The 26,181-nt window shown below is 47.2% G+C and overlaps 2 protein-coding genes across 2 annotated transcripts in view; one reads left to right on the plus strand and one right to left on the minus strand.

Moving 5' to 3' along the window:
- Nucleotides 1–25,394, minus strand: part of SLC25A46 (solute carrier family 25 member 46) — a 71,571-nt gene extending 46,177 nt beyond the window's left edge. The window contains exons 1-2 of the mRNA XM_077462298.1: nucleotides 24,980–25,394; nucleotides 6,707–6,749 (exon numbers count right to left, since the gene is read on the minus strand). Coding sequence (XP_077318424.1) covers nucleotides 6,707–6,749; nucleotides 24,980–25,253 — 317 coding nt within the window. The 5' untranslated portion in view covers nucleotides 25,254–25,394. The remainder of the gene's footprint in view (nucleotides 1–6,706; nucleotides 6,750–24,979) is intronic.
- A 129-nt stretch (nucleotides 25,395–25,523) lies between these two features.
- The window catches only part of TMEM232 (transmembrane protein 232), a 323,216-nt gene continuing 322,558 nt past the window's right edge, over nucleotides 25,524–26,181 (plus strand). The window contains exon 1 of the mRNA XM_077462299.1: nucleotides 25,524–25,608. The gene's annotated coding sequence lies outside the window, so the exon portion shown is untranslated. The remainder of the gene's footprint in view (nucleotides 25,609–26,181) is intronic.

Below are 26,181 nucleotides of genomic sequence, written 5' to 3' on the forward strand. Positions count from 1 at the left end.
CAGCAGCTACTGGTAAATATCAAAAGTGCCCATCATGTACAGCCTATCAGTGGCCAAGACATGCAGCCTGCCAGTGCCCATCATGTACAGCCTATCAGTGCCCATCAGATACAGCCTACCAGTGCCTGGTAATGAGACGTCACAATGTGTCTCAGAGCGGGATCTGAATCACTGTGCAGCCGTGGTAACGATGTCCCGCCTCCTATGACACACGGCACAACGATTCCCATCATTGGATCAGTGTGTCATCTATCACAAGAGGCAGTCTAGGAGACAGTGGCTGCATGCCGATTCAAATCTCTGACAGCATGGGAGGGAGGGTAAACTGACAAGGACACTGGGCAGATATATGTGCGGCACCCAGCGGGACGGCCAAGCCCCTTTTTCGGGACAATTTTTTCTTAAGTGGGACCCTCACGCGAGTATAAGCCGAGCCGTTTCAGCCTAAAAAATGTGCTGAAAAACTCGGCATTTACTCGAGTATATAGGGCACCCCAGATGTTTTGGAACTACATTTCCCATGATGCTCTGGCACTCTGCAGTGTAGTGGAGCATCATGGGAAATGTAGTTCCAAAACATCTGGGGTGCCAAGGTTCGCTATCACTGATATAGGGTACCGGTAATTGTTTTTGTTATAAGAGAACTAATGCAGCTATGATCGCCTGAACCAATTTTCCATCTAACAATGCACCACCAAACGTGCCAATTTTTTCACATATAGAAATACTTTTCACAATTCTCATTCCAGGCTTTGAACCTCAAAAGAGTCCCACATCTGTTGCCGCAGCCCTGCTTCACTTCCTTGCAGATTTAATCTTGGAGATCATTATGGACGCTGTTTGTTGCCTTCACCTGCTCTGGACTGCAGAGCCCACTTACCATTTCACTGACTCGCCACTTTCCACATCTGTTGTTGCTAACCCTGATTGCATTTCTAATTATTACCAATAAACTTATTATACTCAAGACCAGCGCCCTTCTCTTCCTTCTTTGTTGCAACCCTTTCCCACTATCCAAAATTTGCCCAGCAATTCAAATGAAAGGCCAACCCATATTTAGGGTAAAACACGTGGCTGTATCAAGATGCACAATAAGGAGGTACTTGAAGAAAGATGGGCTGCATGGTCGAGTCGCCAGAAGAAAAGTTTTTGTGTGATCATTCATATTCTCCAAAAAAAAAGCCAAGAAATCATCAATTCTGCCAGGGTATGTAAACTTATGAGCACAACTTTATCTATGCGAGTGGCTGTGGGTTTTGCTGCGATTCAACCACCAGCAGAGAAAATGACCATGTGATTTCCCTGCAGGTCACGCTTTGAAAAAAGGTGCAAGCAGAGCCTAACAGAGGAGGTGGGTTATCGAGAGAACCTGTTACTTTGCGTCAAATAGGCAAATGATTAGGTTGACGTGAATGCAATCCTGTTCTTGGGATACAAGCAGCTTCTGTCCTGAAAAAGCAGTTTTGGGTAAGTGAGCCAGCAGACATGCCTCCTTGCTCATCCCAGATAGTTTCATCAGTCTGGCAAACAGCCAAGGGCTAAATAACACAAGCTTTCGGCATCTTTATAGTGCAGGTATGCTTGTGCAACTAAAGTCATCATACGTATTCAAATTTATTGTAGTTATTTTTCGCAACGGTTTCATTTACAACGCATTGATTTCTAATGAGGCAGTTGTCAACAGGTTGAAGTGGTTGTAAACCCTTACATACCACTTTGACCTACAAGTAAGCCTAGATTAAGGCGTACCTGTAGGTCCAAGAAATATCTCCTAAACCTACACGGTTTAGAAGATAGTTGCAAAAAGACAGGCAGACTGCGGCGCGCAGGCGCACTGAGCATGCCACTGCTAATGGCGATATGCCGTTATTGGCGGCTCCCGTGCACATGCAAGGGAGTGACGTCGTTGCGTCTCCGTGCACAGCGCCACATCACAGCGCCGGAGCCACGATACCCGGAAAGAAGATGGACGCTCCGTGGAAGAGGGGACAACGGTGAAATCGCTGGCTCCTGTGTAAGGTAAGTGACACATAATGGGCTACTATGCAATGCACCTATTATGCTTTACCTTTGCAGGGAAACAAACAGGAAGTAAAACCATCATCCATGTACATGAGTTTTAAAGGCTAAATTGACTAATAATAACAACACATATTTTTGAAGGAAATAAAAAGTGCATTTATAATTTTGTTTGGAGCCTGCAAAATATTTCACCTATGATCAGTGGATCGATGGTGCAATGTCAGGCTCCTGCAGACATTTCCTCTAGCATTCTGGCCCTACCTGCACAGGCTGTCTGTTATAGTTGCAGGAAGTGTCAATGGACTAAGTGTGCTGATCAGCGCATTTGTAGTCCATTGACAATGACAAGTCTGTTTGCTGTAGTGGAAGACGGGACCTGTAGTTTATTAATTCACAGACCTCTGTGAATGAATGATGCAGCTGTGTGGGTATAGCTGATTTCTTTATCGTACATCACGGGACACAGAGCAGCCATAATAAATAACTGGATTATACGCCACCTATAGGTGAATGGACACTGGCAAATCAAGAAAAGACAGGAAGTCCTCCCATATATAATCCCTCCTACACAGGAAGTACCCCAGTTTTTTTGCCAGTGTCTTGTAAGGTGATGGTCATGGTTGGAGAGGCTCTCCATGATCTAGCAAATATAATGGTCCTGGAAACCGATCCTAAAGGATTCAAGGGACTATATAATTGGATCCATTCGGGCAATGATACGCTAAAATGGATGTAATGTGATGCTTTGGGCACTGGACCCTTGGTAAGAAAAACTCCAAAGGAGATCCGGCAGGGCGCTATACAGGATCAAGGGAGTGGCCCAAAATTCAAGGGGACCCGGTCCTTGAAGGTCTAAGAGACAGAACCCCGCCGTGATGGTGGAAGCAGGAGGCGGGTTTGGGGGCCCTTTTCTGCCACTATTTATGTGGCTATAGTGGGCACTCATGTGGGAATAGGCGCGACAAGCATGCATGATAGCGTTCATGTGGTAAGAGCGTGCACGCCGGACATGCCCAAAAGCAGCCATATTTAGGAGGAGTTCCCAGGCTGGAAGGCTCAAGGCTCTGAATCATTTTCTAGACATTCGCTGCTTTCGGATGGAGTCAATGCGATCAATCGTAGCCTCCTTGCATGGAAAGTAATTTCTGGCATCCATAGACATAAAGGATGCATACCTACATGTGCCAATCTGCAGATCCCATCAAAGGTTCTGTGATTCACAGTAGGAAACCAACATTTTCAGCTTGTGGCGCTGCCCTTCAGGTTAGCCACGGCACCTCGGGTATTCACAAAGGTACTAGCTCCAGTGTTGGCAATTCTAAGAGTTCAGGGAATATCAGTTGCAAAATACTTGGACGATCCATTATTGATGGATCAAATGGTTCCAGACTTGGGGCAGAATCTAACCTGGGTAGTTCAGTTCCTGGAATGCCTGGGCTGGGTTATAAACTGGTCAAAATGGACCCTGCAGCCGATTCAGCGACTAGAGTATCTGGGGTTATTAGACACAGTAAAGGAAAAAGTATTTTTGCCACCACTGAAGATCAGAGCCATGAAAAACCTCGCCCAGGTCATGAGGAGGAGAAAATAGGGTCTTCATTCGAAGCAGTCCCTTATGCAGAATTTCACTCCACTACAGAACAACACTGTCCAGGCTCTGTATTGGCACATGTCTCTGGCTGAAAGTGCGTCAGTCTCAGATGGTGGATGATAGACAAGAATCTGTAGTCTGGAGGGTGGCGACGACAGGGAGGCACCAGGAGTCAGACAGCCCAGAAGGAAGCGTATTGCATGCTGAACTGGGCAGAAAAATATGTTCCATTCCCATCAGCGGTGTTTAGTCTGGGAATGGAAAATTGGCAGGCGGACTTTCTGAGTCGCCAGCAGATGTTTCCAGGGGAGGAATCCCAAAAGCTTTCCGTTGATCTGCCGTCTATAGGGGGTTCCGGATGTAGACCTGTTGACGTCCAGGTCCAAAAGGAAACTAGACAGCTTTGTGTCCAGAACCAGGGACCCGCTTGCATTAAGGGCAGATGCCTTAATTCCGTGGCATCAGCTCTCTCTGATCTATGCCTTCCCTCCGATTCAGCTGTTGCCAAGGCTACGTCGCAGGATCTGGGAAGAGGGAAAAAGACGGTGATTCTAGTAGGGCCAGCCTGGCTCAGAAGGACTTGGTATGCACAAATTGTAAGATTGGCAGTGGGAAACCCACGGATTCTTCCACTCTGTACGGATCTGCTCTCGCAGGGTCCGATATTCCATCCTTGTGACATGATGTAAAACTGGAACATTACTTTACAAACATGTTATACTTACCTGCTCTGTTGCATTGGATTTTCACAGCAGCCCACATCCTCCTTTTCTCAGGACCCTCTTCTGTGCTCCTGGCCCCTCCCTCCCATTTAGTGCCCCATAGCAAGCGGTTTGCTATGGGGGCACATGAGCCGAGTCATAACTTCGTGTGTCCATTCATTCAGACACAGAGCCCCACCCCCTCTCTCCTGATTGGCTAGCTGCTTTGACAGCAGCGGCAGCCAATGTCTCTGCCAATAAGGAGGGAGTGCCCCATGACGTCAAATCTGTGACGGAACGACGTACTGGCGTAGCCATGCGCTACATCCGTTGTTTGTAAGCATGGGCTTGTTGTATTGTAGCCATTGATTGTGCTTGTTTTATATGCCTACAGCGTTTGATTTTTACATTAATAAATGTCCTATGGGTTTTAACTATGGCCATCCCATCTCTTTATTTGCGCCTCTTTGCACCACCATACTTTTTTCGCTATTGACTGCCAGCGGAGGATTTGTTGTGCGGAAACAGCTTAGACCGGGGGACCCTCCTACAGATGTGACTACCAGATCGTGCACTGAAAAGGATTGAGGAAAAGGCCCCGGCTGGGTAATGGCCACAGACAACTAATATCTTTTAGCTGGTAAGCGTTCACTTCACTTGGTGGTGGGATTCATCCAGCAAAGTCACTTCAATTGTGGATTTAGTACAAGTCGTCACCGAATATTGCACTAAATATTGGACACAGATATATATATTTTCTTTCGACATTAATTTCACTAGATTATTTTTTCACTAGGACCTGGTTTCTATTTTTATGATATGAGATCACTATTAATTATCCATTTTTGTCCACATACATATTTCATTTCTATTTGTGTTTAGTTTGGAGCGCAACCTTTTTTATTTTTGTGTTAATCAGAAGGGAGTACCTCGAACGGCTGAGACATTCGTGGACTTCGCTGGACAGAGAGGGACTTCAGGTAAGTGTTAGGGAGGCTGCTGTACACAGAAGGCTTTTTATATTATTGTACAGAATGCGTCAAGTAACAAACGTTCCGCCTTTTTAACCACTTTAATGCAATGCATGTTAACACAATACATAACGCACTATTGTATGTGCATTAAAGCAGAACTAAAACCATTTAAGGCTGGGTTCACACTGCTGCGGTGACAAGATCGGATGTGATTTGCACCGCACTGCAGTGTAAATCACATCCGATCTCTGTGCGATGCGAGTTCAGCCATACAGATAGTATGGCTGAATTCGTATCGCATCCGGCCCAAACTCGCACAGGACCCTTTTTTTGGTCTGCGGCAGAAACGGGTTCACACCATGTGATCCGATTCCTGTCCGAGTTTTCAGATCGCACTGCGATATGCGAACTGATCTGGGGGTGTCATTAACTTTTCACTGACACTCCCAGCAGTTCGCATAGGGCAGGCATGCGATGCGGGGATTCGCAGTGTTCCCACATCGCAGCAGTTTGAACCCAGCCTAACAGTAACAAAAAACAGTTACATTCCCTGCTTGTGTCGGGAATGTAACTGTCACACTGGTTGTGCTCTCAACCAAATTGTCAAACCATCAAATGGCAGGTGTCGCAGCTGATCACATGTGCGGCATCATGGCAGTTGCAGATCAAACAGAGGCCAAAATGGCCTCTTCCTAGGCTGAAAACGATAGGAGGGCTTAGTTCCATTTTAACCCCTTGCTGACTGGCCAGTAGTAATTTTACTGCTGGTGGCTCCTCCGGGCACCATGACGTACCTTTACGTCATGCCGAACTGCTGGGTTTACAAGCATGCTCTCAACAAGCTGTCAATGGCTGGTGTCATAACTGATCACACATGAAGCACCATGGCAACTGCTGGCTGTAAAGGATAGGGGGGTTTAGGGTCGCTTTAGACTTCCTTCACACTGTGGCTGCTCATTTTAGTGGCGCGTTACTGTCATTTTAGCAGTGCTTTTCACCCATTAGCGAAGCACTTTTCACCCCCCGCTAGCATCCGAAGGAGGGGTTAAAAATCACCCGTGTTGCAGCGCTTCCGAATCGTTACCCATTAATTTCAATGGGCAGGGGCGGTGTAGAAGCGCTGTATAAAGTGCTCCTACATCGCCCAAAGATGCTGTTTGCAGGACTGCAAGCGCGCTGCCCCAGCGTGAAAGTACTCAGGCTCTCACACTGGGGAGTCATGAGAGGCAGTTTTCAAGCACTATTTTTAGCATTAAAATGCCTGAAAACTGCCTTAGTGTAAAAGGGATCTTGAAGCACCATACAAATGCCCTCACAAAATTATATAAGGAAGGATTTACAAAAAATGCCAAAAATCAGCCAAAGATTAGGTTATATGCCAACTACTATTATAACTGACAAAACATGGGCAGTGTTACCTGGCAAGTCCAATACCAAATCCAGCAAATCGGTTAAGCTGATCTGAAAGAGAAAAAAAACAGTAAATAAATACAAAAGGAAGAAAGTTTACATAGAGACAAATACATACATGTGTTAGGACATGAATCCTTCCCTATTAAAAATGTAAACTGACAGCAAGGAAAGTACCCACTTTGACAATTGACGTTATGCTCACTCACTGAGGACTGAATCACTCGTCTGGGATCTGAAGAAAGTAATGTAGATGGCACGCTGCAATTATATGTATTTGTCATTTACAGAAAAACGATGAGCCAGCAAGAATGGGACCACCGCCAAAACATTTCATTATGATCGATAGCCCTTTCTTATACACAGATACAGGCTTTAACCACTTCAGCCCGGAAGATTTGGCTGCTGAATGACCAGGTCATTTTTTTGCGATACAACATTGTGTCGCTTTAACTGACAATTGCGCGGCCGTGCGATGCTGTACCCAAACAAAATTTGACGTCCCTTTATTACCCCACAAATAGAGCTTTCTTTTGGTGGTATTTTTTTCTCCTCAGTTTAGGCCAATATGTACCGTATATACTCGAGTATAAGCCGAGATTTTCAGCCTCTTTTTTGAGGCTGACAGTGCCCCCCTCGGCTTATACTCGAGTCATCGCCGTCTGACTGCTCGATCAGCGTATCGAGCAGACAGACGGCGGACATACTACAATTTGAAAGCCGCGCCTCCTTCTCCGCCTCCGCCTGTGATAGGCGGAACACTGAATTTCCCAGCAGCCTGTGTTCCGCCTATCACGGACATCGTCTCATCCTCGTCCGTAGTACGAGGATGAGACGATATCGGTGATAGGCGGAACACAGGCTGCTGGGAAATTCAGTGTTCCGCCTATCACAGGCGGAGGCGGAGGCGGGGCTTTTGAATTTTAGAATGGCCGCCGAGGCGATCCTGGCAAGGCACGGGACGGAGGCAAGGCAAGGCACGGCACGGCACGGGACGGGACGGAGGCAAGGCACGACACGACACGGGACGGAGGCAAGGAACGGGACGGAGGCAAGGAGGCAAGGCACGGCACGGGACGGAGGCAAGGAGGCAAGGCACGGGACGGAGGCTCGGGACACAGGTAGGCTGGACACACACACACACACACACACACATGGACACACACACACAGGGATGGATGGATGGATGGAGACACACACACACAGGGATGGATGGATGGATGGATGGACACACACACACACAGGGATGGATGGATGGATGGACACACACACACACAGGGATGGATGGATGGATGGACACACACACACACAGGGATGGATGGATGGATGGACACACACACACACAGGGATGGACGGACACACAGGGACGGACACACACACAGGGATGGACAGGCATGTCTCACCCTCGGCTTATACACGAGTCAATAAGTTTGCCAGTTTTTTTGGGGGTAAATTGGGGGCCTCGGCTTATATTCGGGTCGGCCTATACTCGAGTATATACGGTATTCTTCGACATATTTTTGGTAAAAACACATGCAATAAGTGTATATTCATTGGTTTGTGCAAAAGTTATAGTGTCTACAAAATAGGGAATTTATGGCATTTTTAATTTTTTTTACTAGTAATGGCGGCGATCTGCGATTTTTAATCGGGACTGCGATATTGCAGCGGACAAATTGGACACTTTTGACAATTATACAGCGTTCAATGCTATAAAAATGCACTGGTTACTGTATAAATGTCACTGGCAGGGAGGAGGTTAACCTTTCCTGGGAGAGGGATAGAGGGAGAGACTGACTTAGTAAGAACACGCGATTTGTCTCTACTCCCCTGAAAGAACTGGGATTGTGTGTTTACACACACAGATCCTGGTTCTCGCTGTCACGAGCGATTGTGGGTGCCTGTTGGTCATCACGCTCGCTGGGCATTCGCATCAGCTCCAGGCATGCACGCCCCTAGTGGCCAAAAGGCGAAGTGACGTAAGGCAACGTCGTTTCACCCAGCCGTGCCATTCTGCCGCAGTAAAACTGCAGTGGCTGTTAGGCAAGCAGTTAATGAACTGAAAAACACACAAAAGAATCACATCTGTAGAACTGAAAAAAGAAAAGCTTGAAGCTGGTTATACCCTAGGACGGGGTTTCCAAATTTTCACAACAAAGGGTTTACGGTCCTTCAAACTTTAAAGGGAGCAAACTGTGGCCAGCGGAATTAGAAAACATCCTGACATTGGTGGGCATAAACAATGTCATAGGTTTGGTGGTTAGTAAGAGTAAAAAATAAAAATAAAAAATCGCGGCTCCGACGAATCACAGCGCCGGAGCAGTGAGACCCGGAAGTCACTCCGGGATAAATGGCAGCGGTGAAGATAAAAAGGAGGAGGACCGCTTCAGGGGCTTTGTTCTCAGGTAAGTTATTCATAATGAGCTAGTATGCTATGCATACTAGCTCATTATGCCTTTGCCTTGCAGGTTGCATTTTTTTTTTTTTTTTTTAAGTGCCTTTACTTCCTCTAACACCAAAGCAGCTGAAACTGATTAACAACCCCCTCCTCTACTTAATTGACCAGATCAATATCCCAGGAGTTTGACCAGTTGCCACCCAGCTGCTGCAGTTGTACAGCAGCAGGTTGGCACAGCTGCACAAATCGCCCTCATTGGACGATGTCCGCCGGCCAACTGCAATCTCTCCTCAGAGAGACAGAACGGGGATCTGTCAATGTAAACATACAGATCTCCATTCTGACAGGGGAGTAGAGAGAGATCTGCTGTTCCTAGTGATCAGGAACAGCAATCTCTCTCCTCTAGTCAGTACACTGCCCCCCACAGTTAGAAACACCTCCCAGGGAACACATTTAAGCCCTTCATCGCCCCCCAATGTTAACCCCTTCCCTGCCAGTGACATTTATACAGTAATCAGTTGCTATTTTTTATCTCTGATCACTGTATAAAATGTTAATGGTCCCAAAAAGTGTCTGCTCTGTCCACCACAATGTCGCAGTACCGCTACAAATCGTAGATCACCGCCATTCTTAGTAAAAAATAAATACAATGCCATAAATCTTGCCCCTATTTTGTAGACGCTATAACTTTTTTGCAAACCAATCAATATATGCTTACTGCAATTTTTTTACCAAAAATATGTAGAAGAATACATATTAGCCTAAACTGATGAAGAAATTTTTATTTTTTGGATATTATAGCAAAATATATTTATTTTTTTTCAAAATTTTTTGTTTATAGCGCAGTAAATAAAAACCACAGATGTAATCAAATATCACCAACGGAAAGCTCTATTTGTGAGGAAAAAAAAAAAAAAGGACATACATTTTGTTTGTGTACAACATCGCACGACCGCTAGAGGAATGCAGTGCCGTATTGCAAAAAATGGCCTGGTCATTAAGGGGGCAAATCCTTCCGGTCCTTAAGTGGTTAATTGACTTGATGCTGTACCCTGAATAAGAAAAGTGTTCCTTTCATTTTTTTTGAGCAGGGTATATAATGAAATATTTTTTATTTTATTTTTTAATACTACTAATGGAAGTTATCAGCAACTTATAGTGGAACTATGTGCGGTGGACAATCTGACACAACTTTTCCCTTCAGATTTACCAAAAGCATATAATATGAGGTTAAACCTTAGGAGTTTGTATGCAATCAGGCAGGCCCTTGTACTACATGTTTTTGGTAAATCTGAGGACAAAAATCAGCATAAAATCTGATAGTGTGTATACCGCATACTAGCTCATTATGAAATACTTACCTTAGAATGAGGCCCCGACATCTGGCCTGATCCACGCTGGGGGAGCTGACATGCTCCCTCGGCGTTTCTTCCGGGTAACGTGGCTCCGGCGCTGTGAGTGGCCGGAGCCGCGATATCGTCACTCCCACGCATGCGCGCAGGAGATTTCTTTCCGGCAGGGTCCAGCGTCTGCCGGACTTTCAGCCGAGAATCCCATATGCGCATGAGCCGCTGCAGTCAGCGGCGCATTGCAAGGGGAATATCTCCTAAACCATACAGGTTTAGGAGATATTTTTTTTTTTTTTTACCTACAGGTAAGCCTTATTATAGGCTTTCCTGTAGGTAAAAGTCATAAAAATGACTATACAACAACTTTAAAGCGGGATTCCACCCTAAAGTGGAACCTCCGCTGATCGGATCCCTCCCCCCCCTCCGGTGTCACAATTGACACCTTTCAGGGGGGAGGGGGGTGGAGATACCTGTCAAAGACAGGTATTTTCACCCACTTCCGGGCATAGACTCCCGTGGGAGTCTACGCCATTTCCTGCCCTGCCGCGCTGTCTGCTGGGACACACACGGGTCCCAGTGACAGCGCGGAGATTTCCTATTGCGCGGCACGGCTCGCGCATGCGCAGTAGGGAACCGGGAAGTGAAGCCGATTCGTTTCACTTCCTGATTCCCTCACCTAGAATGGCGGCGGCAGCAGCCGAGGGCCGAGCGATCGATCGGCCTCGGCATCGCTGGAACCCGGGACAGGTGAGTGTCCATTTATTAAAAGTCAGCAGCTGTAGTATTTATAGCTGCTGGCTTTTAATATTTTTTTTTTTGGTGGAATCCCTCTTTAAGGTGAAAAAACATCTGACAGTGCCGACGCCCCCAGCCCCCCGTTTTACTTACCTGACCCCTCGAAAGTCCCGCACTCGCATCCAACATACTCTTCGCTGCTCAGCCTGGTCGTTGATTGGCTAGAGTGGATGGATTGAAAGCAGCGCAGCCATTGGCTCGCGCTGCTGTCAATCACATTGAATGACACGGCACGCCGGGGCGGAGTGATACAGTGAGCGGCTATAGCCGCCGGCTGTATCACGGGAGCACGCCCGCAAGTGCTTCTCACCATGCGAGGGAGCTCACATGAATGCAAGAAGTACTTGCGGGGGGGGGGGGGAAGCAGAGACAGCCGCCGAGGGACCCCAGAAGAGCAGGTTCGGGGCCACTCTCTGCAAAACGAGCTGCACAGTGGAGGCAAGTACAACATTTATTTTTATTTTTATTCCCTTTACAACCCTTTTAACATCTCAGGTAATCAAGAAGATAAATGTGTGCTGCTTTTTTTCTGTTTCTTATCCCTGATCGTTCCCTCTGTACAGAGCACTGGGGTTGATTTGCTAAAAGCTGAGTGTGCAAAATATGGCTGCAGCTCTGCATAGAAACCAATCAGCGTCCAGTTTTTTTTTTTGTCAAAGCTTTATTGAAAAAGCTGACATTAGAAGCCGATTGGCCACCATGCACAGCTACACCAGATTTTGCACTCACAACTTTAATAAATCAACCTCACCTTGCCGATCGTCACCACGAGGCTTTAGGCTGTAATTGGATAAAGCTGATCAGCAGGTCCCAACATCATTGGCTGGGACCTGCTGACAAACTCCTGCTGTGTACAATCCCAGTGGGTGTCGGCCGGGGAGGGAGGGGGAAAGGTTTTATGGCAGCGCATGCGTGCACCCTAAACAGGCAGAGACATACCAGTAAGTCACTGGGCCAGTACATTGTGGGAGGATGGTTTGCAAGTGGTTAAAGACCACCAGTCATAAACTCGGGCAATTGAAACAGATTCATAGAATTAAAATATGCATGTCAAAACAATTAGTGGATCCAGAAATGTAGCCATATGAACTTATATAACCACTTAACAAATGGCCCATAGCCGAATGACGGCTACAGGGCAGTTGTTTAACTCCGAGAGGCCGTCATATGACGTCCTCCCAGAATTCCGCTCTCGGGCACGCACTCGAGAGTGATCAACGAGGGAGCGATCACTTGTAAACAAACCGGTGTCATGTTAGGATGCCGGTTCCTCCCTCCCCTCTCTGTACAGCGGAGGGAGAAGAGATCGGTGTCAGCAGCGCTGTGGGCTGGATCTGCAGTGTCCATAGTGCTGCTCACAGAAAATTAACCCCTCAATTCCCTGCCAATACCCAGCCAATACTCTACCAATACCCTATACCCAGCAATACTCTGCAATACCCAATACCCTGCCATTTTTTTATTTCAGGCTTCCCAGCCTAGAGGAAAGATGTAAGGTCTTATTGACCCCATATCTCACTGTAAAGAGGACCTGTCATGCCATATCCTTATTACAAGGGATGTTTACATCCCTTGCAAAAGGAATAAAAGTGATCAAAAAATGTATTTTTGGGGGGGAAAAAAATGTCAAACTAAAATAAAAAAAAAATAAAAAATGTAAAGCGCCCCTGTCCCCATGTGCTCGCATGCAGAAGCGAACACATATGCAAGTCCCGCCCACATATGAAAACGGTGTTCAAACCACACATGTGAGGTATCGCTGCGAACGTTAGAGCGAGAGCAATAATTTTGGCCCTAGACCTCCTCTGTAACTCAAAACATGTAACCAGTAAAAAAAAAAAAAAAAAAAATATAAAAATAATTTTTTTTTTTTAAAGCGTCGCCTATGGGGATTTTTAAGTAGCGACATTTGGCGCCATTCCACGAGCGTGTGCAATTTTGAAGGGCGACGTGTTAGGTATCTATTTACTTGGCGTAACTTCATCTTTCACATTATGGAAAAACATTTTTTTTAAGCACAAAAAAGTTTTTTTTTCAAAAAAAAATAAAATAAAAAAAAAGGCGTTCGAAAAATTGCTGTGCAAATACCGTGTGATAAAAAGTTGCAACGACCACCATTGTATTCTCTAGGGTCTTTGCTAAAAAAAAAAAAAAAAAAAAAAAACGTATATAATGTTTTGGGGTTCTATGTAATTTTCTAGCAAATAAATGATGATTTTTACATGTAGGAGAGAAATGTCAGAATTGTCCTGGGTGCTCCAGAAAGCCTGATGGCGCTCCCTGCATGTTGGGCCTCTGTATGTGGCCACACTGTGTAAAAGTCTCACACATGTGGTATCGCCGTACTCGGGAGTAATAGCAGAATGTGTTTTGAGGTGTAATTTGTGGTATGCATGTGTCAGAAATAACCTGATAATTTGACAATTTTGTGAAAAAAATTAATAAAAAATATCTTGATTTTGCAAAGAATTGTAGGAAAAAATGACAACTTCAAAAAACTCATCATGCCTCTTACTAAATACCTTGGAATGTCTTCTTTCCAAAAAAGGGGTCATTTGGGGGGTATTTGTACTTTTCTGGCATGTTAGGGTCTCAAGAAATGATAGGCCGTCAGTACTCCAGGTGTGATCAATTTTCAGATATTGGCACCATAGCTTGTGGACTCTATAACTTTCACAAAGACCAAATAATATCCACCAATTTGTACTTATTTTTACCAAAGATATGTAGTAGTATAAATTTTGGCCAAAATGTATGAAGAAAAATGACTAATCTGCTAAATTTTATAAAAACTAAGAAAAATTCATTTTTTTTATTTTTATTTTACAGAATTTTCGGTCTTTTTTCTTTTATAGCACAAAAAATAAAAAATCCAGCGGTGATTAAATACCACCAAAAGAAAGCTCCATTTGTGTGAAAGAAAAAGGACAAAAATTTCATATGGGTACAGTGTTGCATGACTGAGTAATTGTCATTCAAAATGCGAGAGCACCGAAAGCTGAAAATTGGTCTGGTTATTAAGGGTGTTTAAGTGCCCAGTGGTCAAGTGGATAAAGGTTCACTTGGGCTATCCCCCTACCAACACTATTGTGCAGTTATGCTTCCACCTTATTAACCACTTACTGGCTGGGCCATAGCTGAATGACAGCAACAGCATGGTCGGATAACTCTGGGAGGGCCTACAATGTTATCCTCCCAGAATTGGGCGCACACCCAGAAATGTCTGTGGCCATTGGGCTCTCCGGGCCCAGAACGGGGTAAAGGGCAATAACAGGGCCCTTTACCACTTGATTGCTTTGTCCAACGACAAAGCGATCAGTTGTCAACAGACCACAGCATATCCGGTCCAGCTCCTCCCACCAATTGGTACAGCGTGTGAGTAGAGGAGGGAGCTGGGTGCAGCAGCGCTGTGGGCTGGATCTGAAGTTCCCACATGGCTGATCTGTGTCCACCATTGGCTCATCTGTGCCTCATATAAATGTCATCCATGGCTTATTCGTGGCCCATCCAGATCAGTGCTCATTCATGCAACATCAGTGCTCATCTATGCTGCATCCATGCCACTATAGTGCCCATGAGTGTCTCACAAAAGTGTAGTAGTCAAATTAGATTTGTAAGTTATGCCCTTAGAACAGCTGATGGTGCTCCCTGCATGTTGGGCCCCTGCACTCCTGTGACCTGTTTTTAGCTGACATCACAGAGTGAGTCCAGGCACTGTGTTATCACGGCCACAGTGTCAGGATCCACCAGATTCCTTCACCAACACCCGGCTCAGCCTCTCAGCGAACTACTGAGAGCCTGAACCTGGCCGCTCCCGCCCCCTCCACAGCCCAGCGTTCCATTGAGCATGAAGGAGCAGAGCAGGAAAGCTGTGACCAAGAGTCAGCAGCTCTCTACTCAGGGAGCTGTGAGAACTGAGCGACTGGCGATGTTTGATTGCTCAATTCTCAGCGTAGAGACGCCGGGGGAACGATGCTGCATCCACCTGGGCAAGTATGAATCCAAAATAAAATTAAAAACCTATAATTACACTCCAAAACACATTCTGCTATGTCTACGGAGTATGGGGATACCACACATGAGACCACCTTTGGGCTTTCAAAAGGAGAAGAAATTAAGCATCTAATTTCCTAATTACCCAACATATTTTGGAGCACCAAGACCATTGAAACACCTATTAAATGACCCAATTTTGGAAATAAAACACTCCAAGGTGCATGTGTATAATAAGTGATGCCGAGCCTTACTCACTTTAATCTCAAGAAGATTGCCTCAGAGACTTGTTATTTGTCACACCTTCACTGCACTGTTCAGCGTATGTCAATCAGACTGATAAGCATCGATTAACTAATCGCCCACCTCTGTTATACATATTATTTGGTTTGTTGTACAAAATTATCTGTTTTATTGTTAGGAATCTTATTTGAAGAGTTTATTTGCATGTTTGGTTTACACTGCCACCTTGTGCACATCTTTATTATTACCTTTTCATTTTCAGTACGTTTTGTGACACATTAGGTACACAATTAGTTTAACAACAGCGCAGCATCACTTGTTATACACATACACTTATTGGTCAGGGATTCACCCATCTATGTTTGCAGCAGTTGTCTTTTACCACTTCCAGTGATAGCGCGGGAGTATCCCTCTACCAAACACTCCAAAGGTATTTTCTTAACCGGCTCACGCAGATATACTGCGGCAGAATGGCTCTCCTGGGTGAAATCCCATATAATTATATAGCTTTGCCCAGGAAAGCCACCAGAGGGCACGCCAGCGAGGAACCCAATGCTCGTGGCCAGTGGCCGCGATCGCGTACATGAGAGCCAGCACGGGGATTTGTGTGTGTAAACACAAAAATCCCTGTGCTGTCAGAGGAGAGGAGACAGATCGTGAGTAATAACAATGATCTGTCATCTCTCCTAGTTAGTCCCCCCAACACAGTTAGAAACACAAACAAGGGAACACAGTTAACCCCTTGACCGTCCCCTAGTATTAACCCCTTCCCTGCCAGTGACATTTATACGGTAATCAGTGCATATTTATAGCACTGATCGCTCTACAAATGTCAGTGGTTCCAAAAATGTGTCAAGTGTCCGATCTGTCCGCCGCAATGTCGCAGATCACCACCATCACTAGTAAAAATAAATAATAAATGCCATAAATCTTTCCCATAGTTTGTAGACGCTGTAACTTTTGTGCAAATCAATTTATTACGCTTATTGAAATATTTTTTTACCAAAGGTATGTAGAAGAATACATATTGGCCTAAACTGATGAAGAAATGTTTATTTTTTATTTATTTGTAAAAAGTGCTCTGTTCAGGAAGGGGGTAAAATCTTACACAGCTAAAGGCACAACGAGTCTTTTGAAAATGTAATTTTTGCCAAGTTTTGGAAGATTCAGGAAAGAATTACTTTTTTTTTCCTAAGTTGTCAATTAACAAGATATTTCTAACACACATCAGTGACATACTTAGAATTACATCACAAAACACATTCTGTTACCCCTCCCGTGTATGGCGATAATACAGGTGGGACTTTTTCACAGCCTAGCCACAAAGAGGGGCCCAAAATACAAGGAGACCTTCAAGTGTTCTATGGGGATAAATTACACATCTAATTTCCCGACTACCTATCACATATTCGGAGGCCCTGGAGAAACAGTGGAAACTACAAAAAAAAAAAAAAATGGAAAGCAAACACCCATGGTATTTTTAAGAGGTATGGTGAATATATTGAAGACTTGTGGCAGCAATCAGGAACATTGCTGCTGACTTACACTGGTCAGGTGAGGACTTGGGACAGGTGTGGTGACAATTAGGGACACTGGTGTGATGACACTGTGACTGGTACGGCCCTGATCAGGGATAATATTACTGATGTGATGATGATCAGAGACACTAATTGGTGTGGCGGTGATCAGGGGCACCGCAACTGGTGTGGCGGCGATCAGGGGCACCGTAACTGGTGTGGCGGCGATCAGGGATAATGATTGGTACAGTGGTGGTTAGGTATACTGACTGGCAGCACTGGTCTGATGACATTGTACTGCTGTGGTGGGGATCAGAGATAATGGCTGGCAGTACTGACATACAGTGATATCAGAGCAGCCAGACATTGTACAGTGGTGTGAAAAAGTGTTTGCCCCCTTCCTCATTTCCTGTTCCTTTGCATGTTTGTCACACTTAAGTGTTTCGGAACATCAAACCAATTTAAACAATAGTCAAGGACAACACAAGTAAACACAAAATGCAATTTGTAAATGAAGGTGTTTATTATTAAAGGTGAAAAAAAATCCAAACCATCATGGCCCTGTGTGAAAAAGTGATTGCCCCCCTTGTTAAAACATACTATAACTGTGGTTGTCCACAATTTCTCTAGCCACACCCAGGCCTGATTATTGCCACACCTGTTCACAATCAAGGCATCACTTAAATAGGAGCTGCTTGACACAGTAAGGTCCACCAGAAGATCCTTAAAAGCTACACATCATGCCGAGACCCAAAGAAATTCAGGAACAATTGAGAAAGAAAGTAATTGAGATCTATCAGTCTGGAAAGGGTTATAAAGCCATTTCCAAAGCTTTGGGAATCCAGCGAACCACAGTGAGAGCCATTATCCACAAATGGCGAAGACATGGAACAGTGGTGAACCTTCCCAGGAGTGGCCGGCCGCCCAAAATTACCCCAAGAGCGCAGCGACGACTCATCCAAGAGGTCACAAAAGACCCCACAACAATGTCCAAGGAACTGCAGGCCTCACTTGCCTCAGTTAAGGTCAGCGTTCATGCCTCCACCATCAGGAAAAGACTGGGGAAAAAATGGCCTGCATGGCAGAGTTCCAAGGAGAAAACTACTGCTGAGCAAAAAGAACATCAAAGCTCGTCTCAATTTCTCCACAACACATCTTGATGATCCCCAAGACTTTTGGGACAACATTCTGTGGACCGATGAGACAAAAGTGGAACTCTTTCTAAGGTGTGTGTCCAAGTATATCTGGCGTAGAAGGAACACTGCATTTCATAAAAAGAACATTATACCAACAGTAAAATATGGTGGTGGTAGTGTGATGGTCTGGAGCTGTTTTGCTGCTTCAGGACCTGGAAGACTTGCCGTGATAAAAGGAACTATGAATTCTGCTGTCTACCAAGAGATCCTGAAGGATAATGTCCGACCATCTGTTCATGTACTCAAGCTGAAACGAACTTGGGTTCTGCAGCAGGACAATGATCCTAAACACACCAGCAAGTCCACCACCGAATGGCTGAAGAAAAACAAAATGAAGACTTTGGAGTGGCCTAGCCAAAGTCCTGACCTGAATCCTATTGAGATGTTGTGGTATGACCTTAAAAAGGCCGTTCATGCTGGAAAACCCTCTAATGTAACTGAATTAGGACAATTCTGCAAAGATGAGTGGGCCAAAATTCCTCCAGGACGCTGTAAAAGCCTCATTGCACGTTATCGCAAACGCTTGGTTGCAGTAATTGCTGCTAAGGGTGGCCCAACCAGTTATTAGGTTTAGGGGGCAATCACTTTTTCACACAGGGCCATGATGGTTTGGATTTTTTTTCACCTTTAATAATAAACACCTTAATTTACAAATTGCATTTTGTGTTTACTTGTGTTGTCCTTGACTATTGTTTAAATTGGTTTGATGTTCCGAAACACTTAAGTGTGACAAACATGCAAAGGAACAGGAAATGAGGAAGGGGGCAAACACTTTTTCACACCACTGTACATCAGGAGTTGACAAATTTGCTTGGAATCTAGGAGCCAGCTAAAAAAGTTAGGAGCCAGGTCCGTGATGGCGATCTGGACCTGTCCCTGGCCTGACATGGAGATGAGTGAGGGGAAGATAGCCGCCCCCCCCCACCTGTCTCCAAGTCATTGCCCATAGCTCTTAGAGGGACATTTTTAAATTGCATTTTAGTGTAAATATGAGATGTGAGGTCTCTCTGACCCCAGATCTCATATATAAGAGGACCTGTCATGCTTTTTTCTATTACAAGGGATTTTTACATTCCTTGTAATAGGAATAAAAGTGACACACATTTTTTTTTAAAAGAACAGTGAAAAAAATTAAAATAAAAGTTAAAATAAGAAAAAAAATGTTTTAAATGCGCCCTGTCTCGCCAAGCTTGCGTGCAGAAGCGAACGCATATATGAAAGCGGTGTTCAAACCACACATGTGAGGTATCGCTGCGATCGGTAGAGTAAGAGCAATAATTCTAGCCCCAGACCTTCTCTGTAACTCAAAACGTGCAACCTGTAGAATTTTTTAAACGTCGCCTATGGAGATTTTAAAGGGTAAAAGTTTGTCGCCATTCCATGAGCGGGCGCAATTTTGAAGCGTGACATGTTGGGTATCGATTTACTCGGCGTAACATTATCTTTCACAATCTAAAAAAAAAAATTAGGCTAACTTTACTGTTGTCTTTTTTTTTTATTAAATAAAATTTTTTTCCCCAAAAAAAGTGCGCTTGTAAGTCCGCTGTGCAAATACGGTGTGACAGACAGTATTGCAACGACCACCATTTTACTCTCTAGGGTGTTAGAATAAATAATAATAAAAAAAAAAATATATATATATATATATATATATATATATATATATATATATATATATATATATATATATATATATATATATTTTTTTTTTTTTTTTTTTTAGGGGTTCTAAGTAAAGGGATGGAGAAAGACTGGCAGGAAATCAATTAGCATTGTTGGTTGTAATTCCAACGGCCACCACAAGAGGGCGCCAGATTCCAGAAGGAACCATAGGATCACAGAAGGCCTCAAAGCCGGGGGCTCAATTACCGGCCGCCTGCGGCGCGGCCCGACGCGATCGCGCGGGGGGGGGGGGGTCCACGGAGACGGGATACCCCCAGCTATGCTGCCCCAGGCGCAAGGTCGCTGATTCTAGTCGCCAATGCGACCTGGCGACCGGGTTTTGTCGAGCACTGTTGTACATGATTACTGCCACAGTGGTACAATGTACTTGCTCTAGTGACAGTATGTAGAAAAAAGAAAAAAACATTTTTTTTTGTTTATTTACATTCTGGAACCAGAGCAGTGCAGTTTTACCATAGTGCCACTGGACTACTCTAGGGTAACGTTTCAACTCCAGCCCTCAAGGTGCCCCAGCAGGTCATGTTTCCAGGCTGCTCTCCATTATTTTGCACAGGTGATATGATCAGTTTCACTGCCTTAGTAATTACCACAGCTGTTTCATCTGAGGGAAATCCTGAAAACATGACCTGTTGGGGCGCCTTGAGGACTGGAGTTGAGAAACACCGTTCTAGGGAAGTGATTGAGATTTTTTTTTTTTCCACAAATGATTGATTCTACAGCCATCATTGCCATATAAGCAATAATTTCAGACAGTTCTCAGCTGAACTCCTGCAGCCACTGAAAACTACTGATAGCTGTGAATGGCTACAACTATCACATGGTACAGGGAGACAGTGCTTGGCTCAGTACCATGTAATTACTGTGAACAGAGATCACGAGTTCTCAATGGCTGCCATGTTATTGCTGTGATTGGTGACAGTGATCACATGGTTCTAGGGAAGAACACCACCTGTACCTTGGATCAGTGAGCCCCCGGGGGGCACACACAGGGTGTAGATCTGGGAGGATGTGTCATTTATATGAAGTGGCCAGGTGGGAAGAGATTAATATCACTTTAGAATGTTTTTCGGAAGACTGCGGAATAGTCAGCACTCCTGAGAAGTATTTATTGCAGCGTGTCTGCATTGAGGACATTCATATTCTCAGTTCATCTTGGTGACCACTGTCCCTAGAACAGAAAGTGATGGTGAATCCAAAAGAAGGGTAGTATCCCTATAGAGAGACCCGTTCTGGGATTTCCCCTTACCTACTGTAGTGTCTCCGGGACAGAAAGTAAAGGGAAAACTTGCCAACCGGAAAAAGAAAAAAGTTTAGTCTATTAGTTACAAAATATGTATATATCTCCTACGCTTTACGTAAATAGTACTTCTGGTAATGCTTCCTCTTCAGTCTTTACAGAACCATGAGGCTTCCAGTTTATTCCCAGTCATCTAAACCATGGGTCTTCAAACTATGGCCCTCCAGTTGTTCAGGAACTACAATTCCCATCATGCCTAGTCATGTCTTTGAATGTCAGAGTTTTACAATGCCTCATGGGATTTGTAGTTTGGCAACAGCTGGAGGGCCGCAGTTTGAGGATCCCTGATCTAAACTGAATGAATCAGGCTTCCTGGTTGTGCCCTCCATACCTTATCAAGTGAAAGTTCTTGTTTTAGCCCAGGGTCACACTGACAGCGGGATTGAATTATATGATTAAACGTCAACACATTCTCCCATACTCACAAAAGGGAAAAGCCATATGTCTCCTTGGCAATACCCTCTCCAAGTGAGTGAAGCGGCAGGTTCCCCTGGCATAACCCTCTCCCCAGAGCATGTAAGTGATTGTCAATGTCTTCCTGGCACTGATCCCTATATGTGAGTAAATGGTTCTCCCTGGCCATGCCCTCTTTACCCATTAGCGATGACCTTCATTTCTCCTGGAAGTGCCTTCACTTCTAACTGTGTGAACTATATCTCCCGATCAGTGTCCTCACCACTGTTCATGTGACTGGTCCGCTTTCCATGTCAGTGCTCTCTTGAGCTTGTCCTTGTAGTTGGCTATCCCTCCCAGAAAGTGAGAATATATATATATCTCCATATGATCTGTCCCGTATCCTGGCAGTGCCCTCTCCCCCTCCTGCCCATACGATCTGTCCCGTATCCTGGCAGGGCCCTCTCCCCCTCCTGCCCATACGATCTGTCCCGTATCCTGGCAGGGCCCTCTCCCCCTCCTGCCCATACGATCTGTCCCGTATCCTGGCAGTGCCCTCTCCCCCTCCTGCCCATACGATCTGTCCCGTATCCTGGCAGTGCCCTCTCCCCCTCCTGCCCATACGATCTGTCCCGTATCCTGGCAGTGCCCTCTCCCCCTCCTGCCCATACGATCTGTCCCGTATCCTGGCAGTGCCCTCTCCCCCTCCTGCCCATACGATCTGTCCCGTATCCTGGCAGTGCCCTCTCCCCCTCCTGCCCATACGATCTGTCCCGTATCCTGGCAGTGCCCTCTCCCCATGCTGCCCATACGATCTGTCCCGTATCCTGGCAGTGCCCTCTCCCCCTCCTGCCCATACGATCTGTCCCGTATCCTGGCAGTGCCCTCTCCCCCTCCTGCCCATACGATCTGTCCCGTATCCTGGCAGTGCCCTCTCCCCCTCCTGCCCATACGATCTGTCCCGTATCCTGGCAGTGCCCTCTCCCCCTCCTGCCCATACGATCTGTCCCGTATCCCGGCAGTGCCCTCTCCCCCTCCTGCCCATACGATCTGTCCCGTATCCCGGCAGTGCCCTCTCCCCCTCCTGCCCATACGATCTGTCCCGTATCCCGGCAGTGCCCTCTCCCCCTCCTGCCCATACGATCTGTCCCGTATCCCGGCAGTGCCCTCTCCCCCTCCTGCCCATACGATCTGTCCCGTATCCCGGCAGTGCCCTCTCCCCCTCCTGCCCATACGATCTGTCCCGTATCCCGGCAGTGCCCTCTCCCCCTCCTGCCCATACGATCTGTCCCGTATCCCGGCAGTGCCCTCTCCCCCTCCTGCCCATACGATCTGTCCCGTATCCCGGCAGTGCCCTCTCCCCCTCCTGCCCATACGATCTGTCCCGTATCCCGGCAGTGCCCTCTCCCCCTCCTGCCCATACGATCTGTCCCGTATCCCGGCAGTGCCCTCTCCCCCTCCTGCCCATACGATCTGTCCCGTATCCCGGCAGTGCCCTCTCCCCCTCCTGCCCATACGATCTGTCCCGTATCCCGGCAGTGCCCTCTCCCCCTCCTGCCCATACGATCTGTCCCGTATCCCGGCAGTGCCCTCTCCCCCTCCTGCCCATACGATCTGTCCCGTATCCCGGCAGTGCCCTCTCCCCCTCCTGCCCATACGATCTGTCCCGTATCCCGGCAGTGCCCTCTCCCCCTCCTGCCCATACGATCTGTCCCGTATCCCGGCAGTGCCCTCTCCCCCTCCTGCCCATACGATCTGTCCCGTATCCCGGCAGTGCCCTCTCCCCCTCCTGCCCATACGATCTGTCCCGTATCCCGGCAGTGCCCTCTCCCCCTCCTGCCCATACGATCTGTCCCGTATCCCGGCAGTGCCCTCTCCCCCTCCTGCCCATACGATCTGTCCCGTATCCCGGCAGTGCCCTCTCCCCCTCCTGTCCATACGATCTGTCCCGTATCCCGGCAGTGCCCTCTCCCCCTCCTGCCCATACGATCTGTCCCGTATCCCGGCAGTGCCCTCTCCCCCTCCTGCCCATACGATCTGTCCCGTATCCTGGCAGTGCCCTCTCCCCCTCCTGCCCATACGATCTGTCCCGTATCCCGGCAGTGCCCTCTCCCCCTCCTGCCCATACGATCTGTCCCGTATCCCGGCAGTGCCCTCTCCCCCTCCTGCCCATACGATCTGTCCCGTATCCCGGCAGTGCCCTCTCCCCCTCCTGCCCATACGATCTGTCCCGTATCCCGGCAGTGCCCTCTCCCCCTCCTGCCCATACGATCTGTCCCGTATCCCGGCAGTGCCCTCTCCCCCTCCTGCCCATACGATCTGTCCCGTATCCCGGCAGTGCCCTCTCCCCCTCCTGCCCATACGATCTGTCCCGTATCCCGGCAGTGCCCTCTCCCCCTCCTGCCCATACGATCTGTCCCGTATCCCGGCAGTGCCCTCTCCCCCTCCTGCCCATACGATCTGTCCCGTATCCCGGCAGTGCCCTCTCCCCCTCCTGCCCATACGATCTGTCCCGTATCCCGGCAGTGCCCTCTCCCCCTCCTGCCCATACGATCTGTCCCGTATCCCGGCAGTGCCCTCTCCCCCTCCTGCCCATACGATCTGTCCCGTATCCCGGCAGTGCCCTCTCCCCCTCCTGTCCATACGATCTGTCCCGTATCCCGGCAGTGCCCTCTCCCCCTCCTGTCCATACGATCTGTCCCGTATCCCGGCAGTGCCCTCTCCCCCTCCTGTCCATACGATCTGTCCCGTATCCCGGCAGTGCCCTCTCCCCCTCCTGTCCATACGATCTGTCCCGTATCCCGGCAGTGCCCTCTCCCCCTCCTGTCCATACGATCTGTCCCGTATCCCGGCAGTGCCCTCTCCCCCTCCTGTCCATACGATCTGTCCCGTATCCCGGCAGTGCCCTCTCCCCCTCCTGTCCATACGATCGGTCCCGTATCCCGGCAGTGCCCTTTCCCCCTCCTGTCCATACGATCGGTCCCGTATCCCGGCAGTGCCCTCTCCCCCTGTCCATACGATCGGTCCCGTATCCCGGCAGTGCCCTCTCCCCCTGTCCATACGATCGGTCCCGTATCCCGGCAGTGCCCTCGGTCCTGTATCTTGGCAGTGCCCTCTCCCCCCTGTCCATATGATCGGTCCTGTATGCTAGCAGTGCCCTCTGCACATGACTGGTCCTGTATGCTAGCAGTGCCCTCTCCACATGACTGGTCCTGTATGCTAGCAGTGCCCTCTCCACATGACTGGTCCTGTATGCTAGCAGTGCCCTCTCCACATGACTGGTCCTGTATGCTAGCAGTGCCCTCTCCACATGACTGGTCCTGTATGCTAGCAGTGCCCTCTCCACATGACTGGTCCTGTATGCTAGCAGTGGCCTATCCACATGACTGGTCCTGTATGCTAGCAGTGGCCTCTCACCCCCGCTGGTGGCGCTGTTCTCCTCTCCCAGACCGGGCGGTGGTTGGCTGCCATCTCCTCCATAGAGCGGAGTCTTCTCCCCCCGGTGCAGGTTACGGCTCCCCGGGATGTCAGGCGGGGTGGTGACCCAGTGCTGTGAGAGATCCCCGGAAGAGCTGAATGACCTTGCTGGGAAGCCGTGCTGGTACGGGGGTGGCGGCCCTTCGTCTCCCCGCCCCCAGGCAGATCCCCGGTAGCCTAGGCCATCAAAGCCTTCAGGCCGACGGGGCTGCATGCTGCCGATAGGAATACGCAGCCCGGGTCACCGCGGCAAATGTTTAGCTGCACAGTCACATCAATACCGCCACTGCCTACTAGGAAGAAGGAGGCCTGTCAGGGTTCAGGTCACGTGATGGCAAAGCATGTCGGGATACCAAGTCCCATTATGCGACCAATAGAATAGCAAGAGGTGGGCGGTCCCGCTTTGCTCTGACAGGTCGCTGTGTTTATCACACAGGTGGGTGTGTGTAGTGAAAGTCGGCCTGTAATAGGCTGGACTGGAGGAGGCGGGGTCATGTAGCGAAGGGAGTTTCTGCGCGTCCTTGGCAACCACGTGTGTGTGTGCGCAGGGCGGCCCATCCCAGCAACAGGTACAGTGGAAGGGTCTGTATAGCCAATCATACTGTGAGAGGGGACAGGAGAGTATGGGGGGATACTATAGGTGTACATCCCAAAGCCATAAATCTATTACCTATTTTGTAAATACTATAAAGCAAACCAATCAATATACGCTTATTGCGATTTTTTTTTTAAACCAAAATATTTAGCAGAATACATATTTTCCTAAACTGATGAAGACATTATTTGTATAGCCAATATCTATAGGAGGGGTTTCCACCATCCCTGCTAAGTTTATTTTATACAGTGTCTTATTTTCAGTCTGATGTGTATTATATTTGAAGTTGTGTATCAGAGACTGGAGTGTCTTAATATTGAAGCCTATTAAGATTTCCATACATTACAAGATTCCATCATTATTGTTAAGTTATTAATCAGTAAGTTAGTGCTGCACTTCCATTTTTTTGTGGTGTGGAAACACATAACAGTGCTTAACAGCAGGCCTTTTATCTCCAGTAATGTAAATAGTAGTGTGGTGATTACCTATTATATTAAAGATCGGCATGTGGAATTAATAAACATCAACAGATTTCAGTTGTGCCCCA

The sequence above is a fragment of the Lithobates pipiens genome, unplaced genomic scaffold (genome assembly GCF_037356315.1).
Source record: "Lithobates pipiens isolate NorthernLeopardFrog02 unplaced genomic scaffold, aLitPip1_a1.2 Scaffold_3, whole genome shotgun sequence".
Lineage (NCBI taxonomy): Eukaryota > Metazoa > Chordata > Amphibia > Anura > Ranidae > Lithobates > Lithobates pipiens.